The sequence below is a fragment of the Quercus robur genome, chromosome 12, assembly GCF_932294415.1.
Source record: "Quercus robur chromosome 12, dhQueRobu3.1, whole genome shotgun sequence".
NCBI lineage: Eukaryota > Viridiplantae > Streptophyta > Magnoliopsida > Fagales > Fagaceae > Quercus > Quercus robur.
The window spans coordinates 36,046,688-36,064,773 of NC_065545.1; the positions used below are offsets into that span (position 1 = coordinate 36,046,688).

General features: G+C 42.9%; 2 protein-coding genes across 3 annotated transcripts; both read right to left on the bottom strand.

Moving 5' to 3' along the window:
- Positions 1–1,347: 1,347 nt before the first annotated feature.
- On the bottom strand, positions 1,348–7,966 carry LOC126707977 (DNA repair endonuclease UVH1). Of its 2 annotated transcripts, none has more exons than XM_050407755.1 (9): positions 7,016–7,965; positions 6,204–6,427; positions 5,896–5,981; positions 5,469–5,624; positions 3,845–4,609; positions 2,981–3,091; positions 2,629–2,889; positions 2,321–2,544; positions 1,348–1,904 (listed from the first exon to the last, which is right to left on the bottom strand). In XM_050407755.1, exons 1-9 carry the CDS (start codon positions 7,867–7,869, stop codon positions 1,694–1,696), a joined length of 2,892 nt encoding a protein of 963 aa, XP_050263712.1. In that variant the 5' UTR covers positions 7,870–7,965; the 3' UTR covers positions 1,348–1,693. The 2 variants fall into 2 exon arrangements, with proteins under 2 accessions (XP_050263712.1, XP_050263713.1); XM_050407756.1 differs by lacking the exon at positions 1,348–1,904 and adding an exon at positions 1,960–2,203 and having other exon boundaries at positions 7,016–7,966.
- Positions 7,967–15,974: 8,008 nt separating this feature from the next.
- Positions 15,975–17,388, bottom strand: LOC126708446 (uncharacterized). The gene is made up of 4 exons (XM_050408242.1): positions 17,315–17,388; positions 16,844–17,241; positions 16,466–16,760; positions 15,975–15,997 (listed from the first exon to the last, which is right to left on the bottom strand). The coding sequence occupies exons 2-4, from the start codon at positions 17,237–17,239 to the stop codon at positions 15,975–15,977; spliced, it is 714 nt and encodes a 237-aa protein (XP_050264199.1). The 5' UTR covers positions 17,240–17,241; positions 17,315–17,388.
- Between the last annotated feature and the right edge of the window lie 698 nt (positions 17,389–18,086).

An 18,086-nucleotide genomic window follows, 5' to 3' on the forward strand; every position in this document is an offset into this window, starting at 1 on the left:
TGCTAGCTAATGGTTTTCATTCTTGTAAGTTCTCTCATGTTAAACATATAGGCAATTCAGTTGCCCATTTTTTAGCAAGAAAAGCAGTTTCTAGCAATGAGCTTCAGGTTTGAATTGAATCATCTCCTGACAATATAGCTCCTCTGGTCATTTGTGACTCATTGTAAGCTGTTGTTTCTTTTTTGCAATAAACTTGAACCTCGAGTTTGGACTCTAAAAATATATATATATATATATATATATATTTTTTTTTTTTTTTTGATATTTAAATCATCTATTTTAGTATTGATTTTATTTAAATGGTTAACACCCTAACTTATACAACTTGAGTAATGTCTCTAATTATATCGTGTTTTAGCCTTTAAGAACACATATGTTAATATTACACATGAAAAATAATCCATATTTTCGAACTATTAAAAAAAATGAAAAAGAAGTTAAATAAAGATAGACTTATATAGGAATTTGGACCGATGAATCAAATTTAGCCAAATATTATCTATGATCTAAAAGAATATAGGAGGAATTCTAAATTGAATTTAGTTAGACTTTTGAAGAAATATGTGAGGAATTCCGCATACTAAGAAATGAACATAAAGCACAAACAGAATTTTAAAATATAAAAATAGATAAGCAATGATAAAATCTCAACAATTAATAAGTAAAAGTAACTTAGAATCAAATTGCACTACAACACAATTAATAAGTAAAAGTAGGCTAAGATTGCCTACGATAATAGTATAATTTCTTCCACACCTCGCAAAAATGAGAGTTTTATAAATTGAGTATGAACTTTTTTTTAAAAGGCTAGGTCATCTTAGTGTGATGACAAGTGCCTTCCACCAAAAGGAATAAGTCACGGATTCAAGTCCAGGAATCAGTGTCTCCAAAAAATTAAAAATTATGAGTAAAACTACCTAGTATTATGACATCTTTCAAACCCCGCAAAAATAGAAATTTTGTGATTAGAACTTAGATTTGTATATTTCGTGGGCGTGTGTTTGTGTGTGTATATATATATATATATATATATATATATATATATTTTGTTATGGAATCCTTTTGTAACAATTTTCTTTTTCTTTTTGTTTTCATTTTTGGCATGCACTTCAACATTGGACGTGGATGGCAAGCTCTGTTGCGATTTTAAAATAACGAATAATTTTATCTATAAAATTTCGGCTTTAGTTGATAACCAATTGAAAAGGTTGTGGAGTGGGGAGATGGAGTTAGGGCTGAAAAATCAAAACTTATAAGAACAACTCGTTCGCGAGCATTACAACCAGTCATCACCCCAAAACCCACGCAGAGAGAGAGAGAGAGAGAGATTTAAATTACAGCTAAAAAAGTCTAAATGTCACACTCTAGGCATTCAATAGATTGCCAATGAAACGGCCAGATAATCTATTTAATTTAAAAATTACAATTACAATGGATCAGCCAGCAATACATGGGAACCATAGAGGAGACCTTAATCATCCTCTTTTTTCTTTGGCTCTTTGGGGAGGGGGAAGAGGCAGTTTTGACCCGCAACACGGGGACGGGGTATAGGTGCCAATCAGGCTACTACAACAACAATGATCTCATAAAACCCTAAATACAAAATTTCAATAGTAATGCACTAATGAATAAATCAAATATCCAAACAAATGAATTAATTAGGTGTCGTTTCTGGATGACTTGCTACTAACCCTCATAACAAGGTTGGATACTTTGCATCAAGGAATTCCCTGAGAGTCCTAGCAGCTTTCTGACCACCCATTAGTTCAGCTAATCTCTCTACAGGAAGAAGGGCGAGATCTGCCAGGCTATTGCATCCATCCATTATAGCCCTGTAATTTGAATCTGTCACACCTGGGAGTCGTCTCAGAAACTCAATTGCAGATGTATTGTAGTTTTCAGCTCTGTAAAGATGATGTAACATACCATCAAATTCATATACTAGATAAAAAGTGAAATCAAGCAACTTAACTAGACTAATTCAAACCCCTGTAAGGCTCAAGAACAAAAGGTCCTCTTTTTCTATTGCAGCACACACCATTAGGCCTCAGGTGTACCACCTGCTCTATTAAACATACCTCACAAAATTAAATCATCTTTATGCTTATTTGCTTAAGGACTGTTAATTTTGATCATTTCCACCACCAAAACTTGTAGTAGTTTTCACTTTGAGTCAGCCATGAAAAAGGTTCTGGATCCACACCTATAACCCAGCTAATGGTAGTTACCACCATATTTTTCTCCCCGTTCTCTCTAGGAGCATCAGATTGAAAAACTCAACTATTGGCAGTGAAAACCAAATTAAAATTACACAACTTACCTCACATCATCTTCCACAATACCCTCTTCAGAGGGAACACCAACTCGCATTGCTTTGGTCTCGTCGGGTTCATCCTGATTTGCCTTGAGTGAAGCAAATATTTCAGCTGTAGCATGCAGACTCCGAGACCAGATGATTCGCAGACGGGGAAAATGGAGAGCGAGCAAAGAAAGTTTCGATATAATACTGTTTGGCGTCACATCATCACCAATATCACTTGCAGACTGCAAACCAAAATTTAAAAAATCAAACCAGCAGAATATGAAGCCTAAACCATGGCTTTCTGTTCATAAATGTATATCAATTACCTGAAATGAAAAACTTTTGTCTTGTGAAAACTCAATCAGGAGAACAGGTATTTTATAATAGCGGACCATTGTCTCTACTTGGTGGTAAAGGCGACCTGATGTGAAGCTCATAAAAAGATCTTGGATACTCTTTCTCTCTACACATATTAATGGTGAGATAATATAATCCCCTACTTCCAAGGTTACTGGTATTATGCGCATACCCCTCTGGTGGAGAATATTTGGAAGGCTGCTCATAAACTCCCTCATGTCCACTATTACCTGAGAAGAGAAAAAATAAATAAAGTAAAATAAAATTCCTAATATGCATATCTGGAGAGAGAGATCGCAGAGGAAGAAGAAAAACAGACACCTGCATCTCTTTCTCAATTTCCTTCCTTCCACCTGCCTTTCTTGTTATTGAGTTTTGGGAACTTGAGGCTTGTGGCTCTACAGAAGAATTTAATCCCAGACAGCGCCCATCCTGACTCAAACCCAGGTGAGTCCCACAACATACAGAAGCATATAAGTACTTAATTTTGATTGTGAAGGGATAAAATGTAGGATGAACAACATTTCAATTATTATATGATGCTAGAATAATTCATAAATCCAAATAGACAAACAAAATTCTGTTTCATGGACACGCTAAAATCACTGAGATCTGTATTGAAGAACTAGAGAATCATCTATTTCACTTGAATAGGAGGAGATAACACAATCAGGCTTGGCATGTCAAAAGGTGAGAGGGGGCAACTCTGCATAATTTCAAGAAAACATTTTAAGGGCATTAAAAGAATCATCCAAATTATAACTTTAGGATGTTCAAAATGGAGATAATACAAAATATTATTGCTACTATTAGAATTATGATTAAATTCATCATTTTCTAATAACTTTAGCTTTTGGGACAATTGGTAATTTATCATGGCATTAAAGCAAGAGATCTTGAGTTCAATCCCTATCTCCACGTTACCACAGATAAGGGGGAGTGTTAGAATTATGGTTAAATGATTAAATTCACAATTTCTTAATAGCTTAAGCTTTTAGGACAAATGGTAATTTATCAGCTACGAATGAATTCACATTAGCAACTTGTTGAATTTGTTCTGAATGCATGCAAGATTAATGCCAATGGTCGGTACCAATAGATTGTAAGTAAACATATAACCATGACAGACAAGTCCACAAGAACATCCTCTATGTTAAAAAACAAACTGAACTACAAAAGTCATACCTGATCAACTGGAATCATCATCATTGATTTCTGCCTGATCAGAGATTCAAATGCTGCATTCTCCCTCCTTATACTAGCCTCAAACTTTTGCACTTCAGTAGAATCTTCATAGAAAAGAAAGTAAACCTTCAAATTTTTTGATAGATTCTCAGATTTATAAACTTCAATTTCCCTGACAAAAGTTATGTCTGGTTGGTATACAATAATTACAGAGGGCTTCAAAGTGTCCAGTATAGGCTGATCACTTTCTAGGGCATAAAAGTGCACCGGTGGCAGTGGCATAGCAGTTCTGGATCCTGTAATATTAGACTCTTGAATATGCTTCCAAAGAATTGGTTTGTCTACAGTGGCTGGATTGATTTCATCTTTTTTGTCTTCATTTTCTGAATCTGATGTTTCAACTTTATCATTCCTTGCTGCCTTTTTATTCCCAGGACTCTGAACATTAGCCGGGCCTTTCTTACTCCTTCCCTTCCCTTTTCCTTTTCCACCTTTTTTGCTGCCATCATGAGGCTGCGGATCATCTCCAATAGCACAATCCTTTTTAGCTTGATTTCTTAACTCTGATGCGGCAGCCAAAAGTGCATCATGTTCCTGCTTGTTTATGCTGCTGCTAGCCTGTGCATTCTGCGCCGGTGTTATGGGGACAATGCCATCAAGAACCCCAAAACCTTTGGGATCCTTTGGTTTCTTTTTATAACGTGTTTGTAGGTCACGCAGGTCTACTTTGTTTAGTAAGTACTTCTCCCATTCTTCACGCATGACCTTCAGCATGAAATGCAACATTAAATAGTTATTTTTAATGTATCCATTCATTATCAATTTCCCAAAAAAAAAAAAAAAAGGAAAAAAGATAAAAGTGTTCACCAAAAAGTCCATACCAGCCAACTCTTTGTACAAATCTTTTTTAAGAGAATCCAAAATTTTATTAAGCAATATTACCAAAAGTTCTACTTACATACTGTTGCTTAAAAACCTGTTTGATCAAATATGGAATTGCTTTTGAAAGAAATCTTGAACATGCAAAATGCAAGTCTATCAAAATGAACACATGCTATTCGACATAAATTTAGAGTCATAGGTTTTAATTAATAACCAATTATAAGTCAATTAAGGTTGTGTATCATTCACTTAGTTTTCGAAATAGTCAAAAAGATTTATTACCAAAATGCAACCAGGTTCTCAGTGCATGTAAAAATCTGTGAGAACCTTTGACCAGGTACAAATGAATTTCATTGCATAGAAGAATAAATGAGTTTCATTTCATATTTTTATCAGATATGGTATTTATCAGTTAAAAGACTACAATCACAAATATTTGTGGTGGGCTGAAAGTGCAATGAGGATAAGTATTAGTAAAGGATGTGTGTGTGTGGTCATTATGTTGAAGGAAACAAGAAGCGTATATTTGTGCTTTGATAAAACCTTCAAAACATCCTCAAGATGTCAAAAGCTTGGTTTAACTTAGGTCTGAGGGTTGCTAGCCAATTGACTAGACTACAGTATGATATTTGAAAAAAAAAAAAAATACATAATCTTACAAACAAGTGTGATACAAAGTGAATATAATACTGCTAAAGAATACAAGGAAATCTAACACATAAGAAGAGAATGTGGGAAAAACCTTCTGTGTACTGTTCAAGATGCATTCTTCAAGCTGCATGCACGAGCGTTCATCTTTGCATGCCACTAGAACAATACCACTATCATTTTCTTCACCTTCAACCTGAAACTCTTCTCTCTGCTTTTGTCTTTCCCCTTCTATCTCTTCAAGAACCTCCTGTAATAAAATTGTAACTCTTAGATTTAGAGTGGACTTCTAAGATCAACACCTTCAAAGTTTTTGGAACTAAAACCATCAAACTGAAACAATAGGAGAAACTAAAAACACAAAATAAATATGATCATCAGGACAGAATCATAGCTTATCTTTCCTTTGTAGGACACATTAATCGCTTACGAATATAAGGTTGCAAAATAAAAAATGTTCTGCAACAAATAGAAAAAAAATAGCCAACAGATTGCAAAGAAAATGGAACTCACTCACTCACACGTAACACCTTCCACTTCGGTGCCTCCTCCAAGACTTCCTCCAAAACTAGCCCACTACTTGTACTTGCTGATGAAGTACCACCAACTGCCACATATTCATTTAAAGAATAAGAGTTAAAAAGGAAAAGAAAAAAAATGGTTCACAAGAGCTCACCAGTGCACCACTATTCCTCCATTTTACTTGCCCTCTTAAATTTTTTTTAATGTCTTTGATGACAAAATTCAAAATTTAAGCTAAAATGAAGTAGAACAATACACATGGAAGCCAGAGCAAAGCAGAATAGTAAAAATAATAACAATCACTCACCTTCTTTCTCATTCTTGTCATCCCCCTTTGATTTTCTCTTTTTGCCTGTCACGCTCTTACCCTGCCCACTTGGTTTCGCACCATCTGACCTCCCGAAACGATATACCCGTTTCTTTGCATAGTCAAATATCTTATAGCTCGACTCTGCAAATATCCAAACAGACCGAAAACTCTCCGACACCCTCAGCGTATCCAAATACTTCAAAAAAGTCACTGCATCATACCTACCCAAGTATTTTCACAAAAGTAATCACAAAAACCATCATATCTCTACTCAAGTTCTTAAATAGAACAAAAGGAAACTCTTTATCCAACAACAAACTCCAAAGACTCAAATCACAATCTATTTGACCAGAAACTCGGAAAGAAAAATCAATTCATCCACAAAGACAATCCAACTATTCCTTCAAATTCATACATTGTTCAATAAACTCTAAATCATTGGGTGCACGCATATCATACTGATTAAAAAACATAAAAAATAAAAATCTTAACACACTGGAAACTAAAGCTACCAGCAAAATCATAATCAGCAATGCTACAAGCACAACAAATTTCATAGCTTTTTTCACTTGGATTACTACTAACGTCACTTTTATATACACCATCAGTGCTACTTCAATAGCTATGAAAAATGTCACGAAATTCATGGTATCTTTAGACTTAATAAATCACGAATTCACGATACACATACGAATGAAATATAAGTCATATTTGAAAGTATAATCTAGTGAAGTGAATTCGCTTATTAAGAGTGATCAAAATGTAAGTTTCTTCGAAATGAATGAATTGAGCAAAGCAAGTACAAGTACCTAACGAGATAATCCAAGAGTTTCCTCAAGGTCTTCAAGTCGGAAACAAGCTGCTTCGTCTTCTTCCCCAAGGTATGCCAAATCGGATCCAACTGCCGCCTCACAATCTCATCGAACGACTTGAACAAGCCATTCTCCACCGTCAGATCCTCAACATCAACCTTATTAGTCTTCCTCATCTCCTTCAAGCACGCATCCATAACCTCAATAATAGCCTTCTGAATCCCAACCATATACTTCGTCATCGGAACCCTGACGTCGACCACAACCGGCGGGTCCCGCTCGAGCTCCTCCGCGACGTGGACCTGGAATCTCGGCCAGAGGTGGAGGCGCTTGAGGTAAAGGCATTTCATGGTGCGCTCGGCTTTGGCGAAGCCGGAGACCATCGCGTGAGGCTTGTCTGAGAAAGCTCGGACGTAGAGGTCTCTGTTGGAGGACCGGAGGATGCGGACGATGAAGGCTTCGGTGGAGGTCTCGGAGAGAGAGTGAGCGTTGAGGATGACGAGGCCGGAGATGAGAGAAGGAGAGAGCTTGTTGGACAAGAGATCCACGATGAGGATGCGAGGGGTGATGAAGAAGATGGAGTTGGAGGAGTAGAGAGAGAGGCGGTGGTTAGCGGGGAATTCGGCGGAGATTTCGGAAGGTAGTTGAGGGTGGTTAGAGTGGTGGTGGTGGAGGATGAGGGATTTGAGAGACGGAGGAGAGAGGAGGAGGAGGGTTCCGGTGGTGGAAGAGTGGAGGTGGAGGAGAGAGGAGATGAGTTTTGGGAGAGAAAGGCCGGAGGAGAGGACTACTAGACCGCCGTTCGGGTCTTCTAGAAGTTCTCCGATTATTTGCTCGTGGAATTGGACCATCCTGGTGGTGGTGGTGATGAAGAGAAGGGTTTGGCGGTTGTTTGTGGCGGGGCGGTTTGATTTTGGAATTGGGAGACTTTTTATTTAGGAGTCGAAGTGAGGCGCTTAATAGTAGAGCAAAACGACGACGTTTCCTTCACAAAAGTCAAAAACTCCTCTTTTAAGTACAACCTATAGCATTTCACTTCCATTAACATGTAAGTTTACATGTGATTACATTCTCAAAAAAAAGTTACATGTGATTGTAAAAAATCATATAATATAAAATAAACTCGCGAAATGTAGTAAAATACAAAGTAAAAATAAAAGGAAAAAAAATTAAATGATGAAAATATATTATGTATTTTTTTTAATCAAAACTAAAACAAATATTAGGATTATTAAAATAATCTACAAAATAATAAAAATCTTTTGATTTTTTTTTAAGCTTTTAGCCTTTAAATTTTAGACGAAACTATAATGTTAGTCTCTCAAGTTTATCCTGTGAGCGCAATTGGTCCCTTAAGTTTTCAAAATAAGCGATATAAGTCATTTTGTTAACTTCCGTTAGTGATATTACCTACGTGGTTAACAGAATAATGACTTGACATTTTTTAATGATGTGGCATTTCTCTTTATTAAAAATTTACAAAATTAAAATTTACACGTAAGAAACAAAGAAGAAATCCTAATCCTAACCCGGTTCCAAATCAAAACTCAATTTGCAATCTGACGTGAGATTCACAAACCCATGAGAGAGAGAGAGGGATTGAACAAACCCAAGCCCAGCCACCACCCTCCCTAGAGATAGTGGCATCCTGCCTCACGCCGCGCTTTCTTCTCCAAGCAACAGCCATTGCCATGGTGGTCTCCCTCCTCTCGCATAACCTCACCTTTCCTTCCTCCTTCCATCTCAAGTATTACGCTCTTTTCTATGGTTGTGCAACCTAATTCCATTTTAGATTTGGTACCTTACCTCACCTTTGATTAGGTCCATGTAAGTGTTTTTTTTTTCCTTTTTCTATGTTTCTATCTGTTGTTAGATTGAGAATATGAAATTCAATAGTAGGAGAAACAAATTTGGTTATGATGGATAAATTTAATTTCAAAAAAACAAAATAAAATGCTAAATTTCAATTTCAACGTAAGTTTCTCTAGTCTCCAATTCGTAGTGGAACAATCAAAAAAGAACTCCATGTGAACCTATTTGAAGATGACAAAATACTGGGCCTTACTGGGCCTGACGGGCTTACCTTAATGGGCCTGACGGACTGGGTCTCTTGGGCCTACGTAAAGATGGTCCCAGCTTTGAAGGCCCATCGAAAGGGCCCATGATCCGAAACGTCCATAGTTCAAAAAAACCCTAAGATCCGGAAATGGGGATCCTTGCTCACCACGCTTAGAAGAATTGGGAGTAGAGTCCCACATTGAAAAGATATGGAAACCAAAAAGGAAAAGTCAACCCTTTATCACTATAAAAGGCCTAATACCCACAGAAATCGAGGTACGCTTTAATTGACCCTCTCTAACGCTCTAAGTAAAACAGAACAATTCTAACTTGACCGTCGGAGAACCTTTGGCCGGCACCACACCGGTGTTCTCTGAAGGACGTCCGTCGGTTGTTCTTGTCGTGCAGGTTCGGTTCGAGTCGCGAGTACGGTGTGACCCATTGGTGACAAATTTTCGACGTCATCAGTTGGCGCCGTCTGTGGGAAAGACGACCGGGTACGGTAACATTTCCTAGATAAAGGAGTTACATGGTACTCACGCGCTCGATGGCAACCACAAATGACGTCCAAGAAGAAGCCCCTACGACTGCCCTCGAGAGACAGGTCAAGACACTAGCCGCAGCCGTGGAGCGCCTCACCAAACAAAACCACGACCTGATAGAGCAGCTGAATCAAAAGAGTGCGGCGGTGAATAGCCAAGGAGAAGATCAAGAAGGGAACAGTGATGAAGGGAGAAATAATGACGGACCACAGGAGAGTAACGCCCCGAGCAAACAAGTGCGACGGGACGCTAGCATCCCTTCAGTGACGGATACAGCTCCACAACCCATCATCGCGGAGATGCAGGCGATGAAGGAACAGATGGAAGTACTGATGAACGCTCTCAAGGGGCGAGTGTCCAGCGATCTTGACGACCTTGTCAACCGGACTGACTCGCCATTTTCGGCGTCCGTCAATTCCTTCCCCCTGCCGAGTAAGTTCCGCATGCCGAGTATGGACAGTTATGACGGAATCAAGGACCCTCTCGATCACCTAGAGACCTTCAAGACCCTGATGCACCTTCAGGGAGTGGCGGACGCAATTATGTGTACGGCATTCCCTACAACCCTGAAGGGCGCAGCAAGGATTTGGTTCAGCCGGCTAACACCAAACTCCATCGGCACCTTCAAGGAGCTGAGCGCTCAGTTCACTACGCACTTCATCGGAGGGCATCGGTACAAGAAATCAACAGCTTGTTTGATGAATATCAAGCAGAGAGAGGAGGAGACGCTACGGGCCTACATATCACGCTTCAATAAAGAAGCGCTCTCGATCGACGAAGCCGACGACAAGATATTGGTGGCAGCGTTCACGAACGGGCTGAAGGGGGGTAAGTTTTTGTTCTCCCTATACAAAAACGACCCAAAGACCATGTCAGAGGTGCTTTACAGGGCCACCAAGTACATGAACGCTGAAGACGCACTGTTAGCCCGAGAAGATAGACCCAAGAAAAGGGACAGACAAGAGGACCCCCGACAGGACCAGGGGCGGAAGAGAGGACGGATGGGAGATCGAAGGGAGGAGAGACGCCCAAAACCAATGGGCGGAAGGTTCACAAGTTTCACTCCGTTGACCGTCCCGATAGACCAAGTCCTAATGCAGATTAAGGACGAAGGATCCCTGACGTTTCCGGGAAAGCTGAAGAGTGATCCCAACAAAAGGTCCAGAGACAAATATTGCCGCTTCCACCGTGACCATGGTCACGACACGGCCGACTGCTATGATTTGAAGCAACAAATCGAAACCCTTATCCGACAAGGGAAATTGAAGAAGTTCGTCAGTAAGGAGAGAACGGATCAACCCCCACAAGAACAACACCCCCGCCGAGAGAACGAGCGACCAAGGCCCCCATTGGGGGACATAAGGATGATAATTGGAGGAACAGGTGCGGCCAGATCGTCAAAAAAGGCTCGCAAAACATATCTTCGGATGGTACAGAATGTTCAATTGGCAGGCACAGTGCCGAAGATGGCAAGAAGGGAAGGCCCTATTATCGGGTTCTCGGAAGAGGATGCGAGACGCCTACACCATCCACACGACGATGCCCTCGTCGTCACCTTGCGGGCAGGCGACTACAACATCCACCGAGTGTTGGTCGACAACGGTAGTTCGGCCGACATCTTGTATTATCCGGCGTTCCAACAAATGAGGATTGATAGGGAGCTGCTGATACCGACAAACGCCCCACTCGTTGGTTTCGGAGGGAGTAGGATATTCCCTTTGGGCGCAGTCACGTTATCGGTGACAGTAGGAGATTACCCTCAACAAATCACCAAGGACGTAACATTCTTAGTGGTCGATTGCTCGTCAGCCTACAATGCTATTATTGGACGACCAACGCTCAACTCCTGGAAGGCGGCAACATCAACTTACCACCTGATGATCAAGATCCCAACGGAGTATGGGGTAGGAGAGCTACGCGGAAGTCAAATTGCCGCACGAGAATGCTACGTAGCTATGATGGAGGTGGAAGACCAGATCCAGGCCTTGAACATAGAAGAACACCGAACGACGGCAGAACCTACAGAAAAGCTAGAGGAAATAACTCTCGACAGTTCCAATCCAGACCGAACCACCAGGATCGGAACGCTTGCCAAACCCGCAATCCGTCAAGAGCTCATAGCTTTCCTGAGAAGCAATAAGGATGTGTTCGCCTGGAGCCATGACGATATGCCGGGAATCGATCCCTCGGTCATGGTACATAAGTTGAATGTGTTGCCCTCGTTTCCACCCGTCCGACAGAAGAAGAGAGTATTCGCCCCGGAACGAGACCAAGCAATCGCGGAAGAGGTCCGCAAACTCCAAGAGGCAAGCTTCATTAGGGAGGTCTACTACCCCGATTGGCTGGCGAATGTGGTAATGGTGAAGAAAACGAGCGGCAAATGGCGGATGTGCGTGGACTTCACAGATCTTAACAAAGCATGCCCCAAAGATAGCTATCCCCTTCCAAGGGTCGACATCCTAGTCGACTCGACGGCTCAACACCAGTTGTTAAGTTTCATGGATGCTTTCTCGGGTTAAAACCAGATCCGCATGCACGAGGACGATCAGGAGAAGACTTCGTTTGTAACCAGTCAAGGACTCTTCTGTTACAGAGTAATGCCATTCGGCCTGAAGAATGCAGGGGCAACATACCAGAGACTAATGAACAAGATGTTCGCACAGCAAATCGGGAGGAATGTCCAAGTCTATGTCGACGACATGCTGGTGAAGAGCCGGAAGGAGGAAGACCACTTGGAAGATCTCAAGGAAACATTCGGCACACTTCGATCCTACAACATGAAACTCAATCCGGGAAAGTGCGCATTCGGTGTAACGGCGGGCAAATTCCTAGGATTCATGGTATCTCAAAGGGGGATTGAAGCTAACCCGGACAAAATCCGAGCCATAATGGAGATGGCCCCCCCGAGAAACGTGAAGGAAGTACAGAGCCTTAACGGCAAGGTAGCGGCACTGAATAGATTCGTGTCGAGAGCGACGGACAAGTGTTTACCCTTCTTTCGAACATTGAAAAAGTCTTTCGAGTGGACGGACGATTGTCAGCGAGCCTTCGAGGAGTTAAAAACCTATCTATCTTCACCACCTCTGCTGAGCCCCTCGCAACCAGGTGAAGAACTCTTCCTCTATTTGGCTGTCTCCACGGCGGCCGTCAGCGCGGCCTTAATCAGAGAGGACGACAGGGCACAGAAGCCCGTGTACTACGCCAGCCGGGCGCTCCGCGGTGCCGAGGAAAGATACCAACCTATGGAGAAACTCGCTTTTGCGTTGGTCACGGCGGCTCGCAAGCTCAAACCCTACTTTCAAGCCCATACCGTGAACGTGATGACCGACAAGCCCTTGCGAAGGGCATTGAGTAATCCTGAAGCCGCGGGTCGACTGACGCTGTGGGCAATAGAATTAAGTGAGTTTGACATCAAGTACCGTCCACGTGTGGCCATTAAAGGACAAGCTGTAGCTGACTTCATAGCTGAGTTTACGCATGACGCGGACAAGGGGGCAGAAGGACCCCCCCAGTGGAACATCTACACCGACGGATCATCCAATAAGCGAGTTGGAGGAGTCGGCATAGTATTGCTGTCACCTGAAGGAGACAAGATTGAATGTATGGTCCGTCTCGACTTCCCCATTACCAACAATGAAGCAGAATACGAAGCGGTAGCAGCAGGACTCGACCTAGCTAAAGCCGCGGGAGCTGAAAGTGTGGCCGTGCATTGCGACTCTCAAGTCGTCACCAATCAAGTAAACGGAGATTATGAATGCAAAGGGGAAAGGTTGAAGAGATATCTTGATCAAGTGAGGGCGAGAGTCGACGGGCTAAAAGCAACGTTCGTCCAGATCCCCAGGGGAGACAATGAGCTCGCTGATCGGCTAGCCAAAGCCGCTTCAGCAGAACATATGATAACACCGGGTAATGTACTTCCCTTTGTTCAAATCTTTCCGCTAATAGACCCCGACAACATGCAGGAGATACGATCCGAAAGAAACTGGACTACGCCGATAGCTTCATACTTAAAGGACGGGATATTGCCTGAAGAGAAGGAGGCAGTGAGAAAGCTAAAAGTCCGAGCGGCAAGGTTCGTCTTGATAAAAGACATTCTTTACAAGAGAGGTTTCTCCCGTCCTTACCAAAGATGTCTCGGGGTTGAAGAGGCAGACTACGTGATGAGGGAAGTACACGAAGGAATATGCGGGAACCATTCTGGATCGCGGTCGTTGGTGCACAAACTATTACGAGCTGGATATTACTGGCCGACCATGCAAAAGGATGCTGAGTCCTATGTTAAAAGATGCGACAAATGCCAGAGGTTCAGCAATTTTATCGGACAGCCAGCTGAAGAGCTAACCCCCGTAACGGCTCCATGGCCGTTCGCTCAGTGGGGACTGGACATCATGGGACCTTTCCCAACGGCGATAAGGCAGCTAAAGTTCTTGGTAGTGGGCATTGACTACTTCACGAAATGGGTAGAAGCGGAAGCCTTGGCCACCATTACAGAAAAGAACATTAGAAGTTTTGTCTGGCGGAACATAGTATGTAGGTTTGGTATTCCTAGAGTCCTTGTCTCAGATAACGGGAGGCAGTTCGATAACGGCCCCTTCCGTGATTTCTGCTCACAGCTAGGAATAAAAAACCACTACTCATCCCCTGCCCATCCTCAGGCTAACGGTCAGGTTGAGGTCACAAACCGATCCCTGCTAAAGATTATCAAGACTCGGCTCGAGGGGGTAAAGGGCATATGGCCAGAAGAACTGCCAAGCATACTGTGGGCATATAGGACAACGGCGAGGACTCCGACAGGAGAGACACCGTTTCGACTGACATACGGGAGCGAGGCAGTCATCCCAGCGGAAGTTGGGCTCACAAGCTACAGGGTTCACAACCACGACGAGGGAAGGAATGACGAATCCATGAGGCTACAGCTGGACCTTATAGATGAGGTCAGGTCGGCAGCAGAACAGAGGATCGCTAGATACCAGGATCGCATGTCCAGACATTTCAACTCCCGGGTCCGACAAAGAAGCTTCCAAGTAGGAGACCTCGTACTCAGGAGGGTCATGGGTACAACTAGAGACCCTACACAGGGAAAACTCGGCCCCAACTGGGAAGGACCCTACAGAGTTACGTCGTGGAAAAGGAAAGGGACATACCACCTGGAGACAATAGTCGGAGAAAAGCTACCACATCCGTGGAATGCCGAGCACTTGAGGAAATACTACCAGTGATAGCGACACGACAACCAGTTTCTCTTTTAAGACTTTTTGGCATTATTAACTTTTTTTGGCACTGTTTAACTATTTTTGCTACAATATTGTCGTGCCTTTTTTAAGCCCAAGGGGGCAGGCACTTTTCCTTTACGCATTTCTATAATCAGATGCAATTTTGATCTTCTACTTGAATGTATGTCATTGCAATTGTCCACAAAGTTAACGGAAACGATAGATGTCCACAAGATGGACGGATTATCCTACATGGACGATCCCACTAAGTCCACAAGGTGGACGGATCATCCTACAGGGATGATAACCATAAGTCCACAAGATGGACGGACACAATATGAAGTCCACAAGATGGACGGATCGTCCTACAGGGACGATCACCCTAAGTTCACAAAAGTGGACGGATCACTAAGGTGATGAAACATAAGTCCACCAAGTGGACGGATCACTAAGGTGATGAAACATGAGTCCACAAAGTGGACGGATCACTAAGGTGATGAAACATGAGTCCACAAAGTGGACGGATCATTAAGGTGTTGAAACATGAGTCCACAAAGTGGACGGATCACTAAGGTGATGAGTCATGAGTCCACAAAGTGGACGGATCACTAAGGTGGTGAAACATGAGTCCACAAAGTGGACGGATCACTAAGGTGGTGAAACATAAGTCCACAAAGTGGATGGATCACTAAGGTGGTGAAACATAAGTCCACAAAGTGGACGGATCACTAAGGTGATGAAACATAAGTCCACCAAGTGGACGGATCACTAAGGTGATGAAACATAAGTCCACCAAGTGGACGGATCACTAAGGTGATGAGACATAGGTCCACAAAGTGGACGGATCACTAAGGTGATGTAATTAGTCCACAAAGTGGACAGATCACTAAGATGTTGAAATACATGAAATAAAGTCCTTGAGATGGACGGACTGTCCTACATGAAATAAAGTCCCAAGGTGGACGGATACAATAGATGGACGTTTTCGCAAAGTGGACGGAAACTAGCTACGTTAAAATTTTCTACAAGTCCATTAAATACGCGATATATTTAAAAGTGATGAACAACGCCACAAAGTGGACGGTCCGCATAATAAACCTCTCAAAACAGACGGAAAAGGAAAATCCTCACCGATGTAAATGCTCAATCAACACAAGATAACAAGTCTGCAATGTGGACGGATCATCACAGATTAACAAATATTCTCACAAAAATACTCCCTCAAGAAGGTAGACGGAGCTTTAAACAGAGTACCAAACAATTATAAAAAGCATATGTGAACTTTAAGCCAAAAGCCCCAAAGGCAAATGTTTAATACAATTAAAAAGGACGGATTGTCTTAAAAAATGAATAAAAAAGAAGGACGGATTGTTCACAAAATAAAGTACATAGGCATCAATCTTTCTTTTCTTCAGCAACTGGGACATCCTTCGACGGGGCGGACTCTCCGTCTCCTTGAGCAGCACCGTCGCCAAAAAGGTCCTCCGTATTTTCGGAGGCGACGAGGAGGGCAGAAGTCTGGGCTTGGTCCTCAAGTTTGACCATTGTCAAGTCCAGCTCTGGATAAGCCTTCTTGACTTGACGGAGGGAATCATCGAAGCCTTGGAGGAAGGAGTCCGACAGCTCGCTCAAACAGGACTCCGAGCATCGGTACTCCTCGACGGCTGCCACTTTAGCCTGACGGAGCTCTTCTCTGAGTTGTTTGATCTCAGCCTCTTTATTCTCTATGACCGTCAGCGAAGTGGCCGTCTTCTCCTCCAGCTCCTTCCTCGCCTGCTCAGAAAGCTCCAGCTTCTTCTCCATCTTGGACCTCCATCTCTGAAGTTGTCCGAGCTCTTCCTCCGTCTGCTGCGCCTTCGCGCGCACCCGGTCCAAGGTACTCTCACGGTTGAGACACCGGTCAAGTAGTCCCTTCATCATGACCAAGGACTGCAAATAGAAAAGAGACCGTCACATAATGTAAGTAACAAGAAGAAAGAAAAATAAAAACTTATTTGACAAACATAACCAACCTGAGCGACGGCGAAGAGGCCCGTCTCCCCCATGGCCTCCGTCGAATGGTTTCCCAGGTCTTCATAGTCTTCTGCCGTGATGATGGACGACAGCTTCTCCAATGCATACTTGGAGTCATCACGGAGAAGGGAAGGAGGTCTCTCTTGCTTACCGTCTGGGATCGTCATCAATCCCTTACCCTTCCCCTGCTTCGCTGGGGTGACGGCCTTGTTACCCTCAGCCATTAAGCCAACCACAAGTTCAAGAGAGACCTTTGGTTGCTTAAAGGGACGGTCGGATTTTGTCGTCAGTTTCCTTTTAGGGACTGAAGCTGACGCCTTAGGAACCTCCTCGCCGGATTCCCTCTTCTTGACGGCTTGGGACTTGATCAAAGCTCTCCTCTTTGCGTCATCCATCTCTGCAAATAATGACGGATGAATTTAAAACAAAATAAAGCATAGTAAATGACAAAGTAAAGTTGACGGGCTTACGTTTGTGAACTCGCTCGTCGTATCTTATCGCTTCTTGGGTGGGCTCAGGACCGTCGCAGTACCAATGAATGGTCCTCGGGTTCACCAACTTAGCCCAGGTCCTTTCCTCCGGCGTAGTTTTCTTGCAAACCTTTTCAAGGAAGCTAAACTCCTCGAGGCTGACTTGTGGGCGCCGTCTACCTGCAAAGAAAGATGATCAAGATATACATATATAGCTGGACGGATATGAAAAGCAGTACAAAATTTAGACGGATGCATACGTGTCTGATTTATAACTGCCCAAGTTGTGTCGACGGGCATGTACTCCGTCTCCCCTGGATGGTTCATCCATCTGTCACCCTCCAGGAAGAAATACCGACTCTTCCAGTCTCTATTTGAGTCTGGGGTCTCAAAGATCACCTTCAACAAGGGGCTCCGACTGGCAAAACTGTACATCCCCCTTGATCCAGAAATCTCGTCTGGACGGTAACAGTGAAGAAATTCACGGACCGTCAATTTCCTTTCCCCGTTTGACATTGCACCGTAAAGAATCTCCATGGCTATGAAGACCCTCCAGGCGTTAGGGGATATCTGGGTGACGGACAACCCCAGATACTGTAAGAGTTCCCTATGAAGTGTAGAAAGCGGGAATCGAAGTCCAGCCTTCAATGCCTGCTCGTACACTCCGACACCGTCTACTCCTTCATAGTAACACTTCTCCGACACATGTGGTAGACGGATGGAAACATAGTCTGGGATTTGGAAGTTGGTCCTGAAGGTGCTGAAGTGTTTC

What these genes read in the sequence shown, in the direction of transcription:
- LOC126707977 (XM_050407755.1), bottom strand. Translation starts at nt 7,869, where the DNA reads ATGGTCCAATTCCACGAGCAAATAATCGGAGAACTTCTAGAAGACCCG. An exon ending in TCTTGAACAGTACACAGAAG is followed by an intron (nt 4,610 to 5,468) that starts GTTTTTCCCACA and finishes TTCATGCTGAAG; the next exon opens with GTCATGCGTGAAGAATGGGA. An exon ending in ATTGTGGAAGATGATGTGAG is followed by an intron (nt 1,905 to 2,320) that starts GTAAGTTGTGTA and finishes TCATCTTTACAG; the next exon opens with AGCTGAAAACTACAATACAT.
- LOC126708446 (XM_050408242.1), bottom strand. Translation starts at nt 17,239, where the DNA reads ATGGATGACGCAAAGAGGAGAGCTTTGATCAAGTCCCAAGCCGTCAAG. An exon ending in GCCTCTTCGCCGTCGCTCAG is followed by an intron (nt 16,761 to 16,843) that starts GTTGGTTATGTT and finishes TTCTATTTGCAG; the next exon opens with TCCTTGGTCATGATGAAGGG. An exon ending in GTACCGATGCTCGGAGTCCT is followed by an intron (nt 15,998 to 16,465) that starts GTTTGAGCGAGC and finishes TCCACATTGCAG; the next exon opens with ACTTGTTATCTTGTGTTGAT.